At 37.5% G+C, this 4,801-nt stretch overlaps 1 protein-coding gene across 1 annotated transcript; it reads right to left on the reverse strand.

Moving 5' to 3' along the window:
• Window positions 1-4: 4 nt before the first annotated feature.
• On the reverse strand, window positions 5-2,496 carry LOC125505720 (exoglucanase B-like; the record flags this gene model as incomplete). Its single annotated transcript, XM_048670039.1, has 8 exons — window positions 2,418-2,496; window positions 1,911-2,124; window positions 1,641-1,849; window positions 1,355-1,580; window positions 1,093-1,296; window positions 612-1,038; window positions 315-558; window positions 5-256 (listed from the first exon to the last, which is right to left on the reverse strand). Coding segments are annotated over exons 2-8 (1,768 nt in total), but the record flags the coding sequence as incomplete, so codon positions are not given.
• Between the last annotated feature and the right edge of the window lie 2,305 nt (window positions 2,497-4,801).

Consider the following 4,801-nt stretch of genomic DNA (forward strand, 5'->3'; position numbering starts at 1 on the left):
GAACGGATTCCAAGGAAAGTGGCTGAAGAGTCGATGACATCTCCGTTGGGGTAGGTTCCAGTCCATCCAGATGGCACGTAGACTTTCTCGTTGAAACGGCTGTAGTCGTCACGCTCTTCTTCTACTGAGAAACCAATATCGTCCTTGTAGGTAGTGTAGATGGCATCCAGAAGTTTCTTGGCGGTGGCTTTGGCGTTGGAGTCTCCGGACTTGGCAGCGTAGTAGGCCAAGGTACGGGCGGTAGCTGAAGCCGCTCCTAATGAAACAACATTGATTAGCAAGTCGAAACGTTGACTCACAAATAGCGCACATACCCAAGTCTCTTGAGTAAGTGTCGATGGTGACTTGCACGTTTGGTGGATCTCCGGTCCAGCCAAGATTTCCGGGAATCTCAAAGTCGTCTCCGTTAAATTGGATCACTCCGTCAACCCAATCAACCCATTTCTTTAGAATTGATTGAGCTTTAGAGTCACCGGAAGCGTAATAGTATTGAGCCAGACGATCAGCAGACCAAGGTTGCATACCGTACCATCTGTTGGATGGAGGATCATGGTAGACCTAAACGAACCACGATTATTTTCATCATTCAAAAAAGTATCCAGAACACTTACAGGTTCCCAGTCGTAGAACATTCCGTGGAAGGTGTCGTTAAGTAAGTCGGAGTCAGGAGTGTCATAATGTCCCTTCCATGAGTTGGTAACTCCACCAGAGAATGGGCCTGCTGCAGTTTGCAAGTATTCGTACAATTCAATTTGTCTTTCGAGAGATTTCGTCCAGTCGTCAACAGCAGTGGCGCCCTTTGGTTTCAAAGAGGCATCATTAGCCAAAGCGTAGGCAGCAAGAGGGTTCTGGTAACCAAAGTGAGAAGCTCCATCTCCAATACGCCAAGACCAGCCGTATTGAGCATTGTAGGAACCTCCCCAAGCGAAGTACCAGTTGATAAGGTAGTGAGCACTTTCCTTTCCAGAGCCTCCTGCACATCCACTTGCTGGGTAGCAGTCTCCAATTTTCTTGAAGTACTTGTCGAACAGAGAGTACCTGAACACAAGTACATGAAGCATGGAGACCAATAGAGCTGGAGCTAAGACTCACCTGAGATAGTCTCCAAGTTTGGATGCTTTGGTGAGAGTTGACGAGATGCTTCCTTGGGATCCCTTTTCAGAAGCCCAAACGTTAGCCCAGTAGGCAGCTTGAACGGCTCTGGCGTCAGCATCAGGAGCAGCAGTGTATTTGTACTGGTGAGCGTACTCGTTGTCCTTAGTGAAAAGGTCCAAGAACCCATTGGTGCCTCCGTATCTAAAGACCAACCAATTAGTTGGCTGCAAATGTTCCCTTGGAAATATTCTCGACATACGTGAATTGGTCGCAGGACGGTTGGGGAATGGTTCTCCAGACAGATTCCTGAGGTCCTCTTTGGTAGTTGTTGTAAAGGGAAGGTCCAGAAGCAGAAGGTCCAGCCTCACATTGTCCTTGGACATTACCGAATCCGTAAACGTTGTCAACATCAAGAAGCCAGTGCATGGAGTAGAAGTCTGAGTTGCCGTATGCGTTTTTAAGTTCGTCATACAGAGGATCTTGACCTGAGCGACATCAATTCATTAGCAATCAGCTAGAAAGCAATTAGCAATCAATGGACATACCAACAGGCACACTGGAGTCGATTTGAGATGGATATTGGCTGGGGTCGTCCAACTCAGCTTGGTAAGTGGCTGGTTTGGAAGGGTCGTATTCGCTGTTGGAGCTTTGGAGAGATGGGATGGTGTACTTCTCCAAGATGTCCCAGGCATTGTTGAAGCCAGAGAAGTCTCCTTCGATGGCGCCGTACAAAGCCTCAAGCCAGACATAGTAGCTGTAATGACATGGTTTCACTAAGTTATTGAAAATCAGGACAAAATCCGTCCGCAACTGACCTCACAGCTTCGGAAGTGGTTTCGTGTCCCTGATCCGGAGCCTCAACAATCAAAGTTTCAACGCTGTGGTATGGAACTCCCTCCTTGGAAAAGTATCCATTGCCGGCGCTCTTAATTTTATTGTACTGTTCCAAGAAGCGGTCGGTGTAGGTACCGGCATTGATGCCGGCCACCAAAGCTATCGCGAAGATAGCAAGGACTTTCATTGCAAATCCTAAACAAAATAAAAACACTTAGAGGAAAAATAAGCAGATAAATTTAAAAAACCTGTCTATCCAAAATGCGATAAAATGCAGCAAAACAATTTTAGCAGTCAAATTTTAATCTGTTTTGTTCTTTGTAGACGTTACATAAATCTGAGCATGTTCATAAAAAACTGTACTTACAAATCAATGCAAGCAATAAAGTATGTAACCCTACGGTTTAAATTCGATTTTTTTGATGAGAAAGAGACAAGAAAATTAAATGGTTATTAAAATATTTGAAAAATCTCATTTTGAAACTTACCCTAGATCTATGCTCTACTCGCAAGGGCAAGAGACCAACTGATACCCGTAGTAGGACCCGGAAGAGTTTTTATACACAAAATTACAATGCTATCTAAAAATCTTAAGGGTAAAGCAAACAGGAAAGTAATTCAAGTGGATAATCGCTACACATAGTTAGAATTACGCATTTACAACAATAAGTAGCTATAAGGTGAATCAAATCATTGAATCCAATAAAGCATCTATAAAATGGTATAGACTCATTTGCATTAATATAGAATGTTAGTTTTTTCAGTGACTAAAGAAGACATGCCTATTGGAAGCGCGAAAAGCTCCAAGAAACCCATTGGAATTAGTAAGTTTAGAGAAAGTCGTCATGCTTGATATTTGGGACACTCTATCCTTCAAGTGAGCCGGTGACTAGTGATTTTTTATGGTAATCACTAGATCTCAATTAATTAGTAAACTATCCAAAATTGAGTGGAAAAAGTGCCAAAGCAGTAATGTGGAAATTATTGCAGTGAAATTTAAAGGAATTCCTTTTGGTATGTACTTAGGCACTAAACTTAAGTTTAAAATTGGTATTTTACTAACAATGTTGCTTTTGTAGGTTTCAAAATAAACTATTTTATTTAATTTCCATTTTTTATCTTCTCTTTCTTTGTCCCACATTTGGAACGAAAACGAATTATACGAATAAGGGGACCAACGCAGCTTGCGAATGAATCAGTAGAGCATAAAAAATGCAACTAAATTAATTTTAAATGGCATGACAAAGCAAACGCTGTACTTCACAGAAAAAAACGGAAAAAATGTATCTTCTATGGAGACCACAAGATTATAATAATAGTAACAAAAAAAATATTTTTTTTTAAATGCAATTCAATATCTTATGGAATTCGAATAAAAAAAACTTTAAAGGTGCCATATTTCGCAAATTTTGAGTAACCATTGATTAGATGTTCTGGGGTCGGGAGTTTGTATTGCGAAAGTGAATCATTCGTTTGATACGCGAAATGAGCTATGAAAAGTTTTGTTAAACTATTTTCAAAGAATTGGAAATTTGTACAGTACAAGCTGTCTACTATATGTATATATGAGTGCATAATTACAATCTGAATACCCTAAATTTGCCATACTCTGAACATGGACCAACGGTCATAGAAAGTTTGTCCAATATGTCTACTTTAGTTCGCGCCATGTTGCAATAATGGTTTATTATTGATTTAAAGAATAAAGTTATTCTTCATAAAAAAAAGTTTTGTTTGCATCAAAACCTAAAGTGTGATAATCCGATTTTTTTCGTATACGAGGCACATCAGAAAAATGAATTTTACTCAAGAGTAAAGTCCTTTTATGAGTTGAAAATTATGATCAGAGATCTAATTGCGCCTACCTATGATAAACATCAAGTTTTGTTATTTTTAAGCTTCCATATATGGAGAACTTTGTTATTATTAATTTTACGAAAAAAGAGTTACTCTTCTGTACTGCTAATTCCAAAATCTAAAATACATTCATCAGATATCACTTTTCCCAGTTGTATCTAAGGTTTGTCAGAAAATTTTGGTTTTTTCCATATAATTTTTTTTTTGCCATGAAGTTTGTGCTGCGTTTTGATAAAACCTATTTCTTTATTGTGCGAAATTTCAATTTGTTGATGTAAGTGGTTTGGGAGTTACAAATTTTTGTTCAACTGCACTTCAAGTTGTACGGTTTTCTATAAATTTATCTTCTTATCTGGTATATCTGTTGGAAAAGAATTTTAAAAAAATTTCATTGATCTCCAACTGTTTAAATTAAGCTGAAATTAAATATGAGAAGCCAACTGACAAAACAATGTCAATTACAAAATGACTAAGTGTTCCTAATAAAACCCGAGAAAAAATAATTAAAAAGATAAAAATAAATCTGCACAACATATTTAAGAAAAAATAATATGTGATGAATAAAATTGAATCATGAACTAAAATATGATGATTGTATTGTCTAACAGACAGAAGAAGGTTTTTATGCATCGGTGCAAAATCAGCTTAATATATCTACTTTCTTTACCATTATGCTGTACAGTTTTTTTAACTTTTGTTGTAACGATTGCTAGTCCTTAATTTTGTCCGTCTCAGACTAGTTTTGCAAGTTAACTTTTTAAATTTTAACTTGCTATGATCCAACATGTGTATAAGCTATACAATGTGTCTGTAGTTATTTTCAATAACATTATTAATTTTTATTTTTTATTTTACGTTTTATTGATTATTATAAACAACTAAAAAAAATAAAAATTACGTGATTACATTACTGTACACATGTTGGATCATAGCAAGTTAAAATTTAAAAAGTTAACTTGCAAAACTAGTCTGAGACGGACAAAATTAAGGACTAGCAATCGTTACAACAAAAGTT

This window comes from Dendroctonus ponderosae, unplaced genomic scaffold (assembly GCF_020466585.1).
Source record: "Dendroctonus ponderosae isolate FM_Combo_2020 unplaced genomic scaffold, Dpon_F_20191213v2 Dpon_F_20191213_958, whole genome shotgun sequence".
Classification (NCBI taxonomy): domain Eukaryota; kingdom Metazoa; phylum Arthropoda; class Insecta; order Coleoptera; family Curculionidae; genus Dendroctonus; species Dendroctonus ponderosae.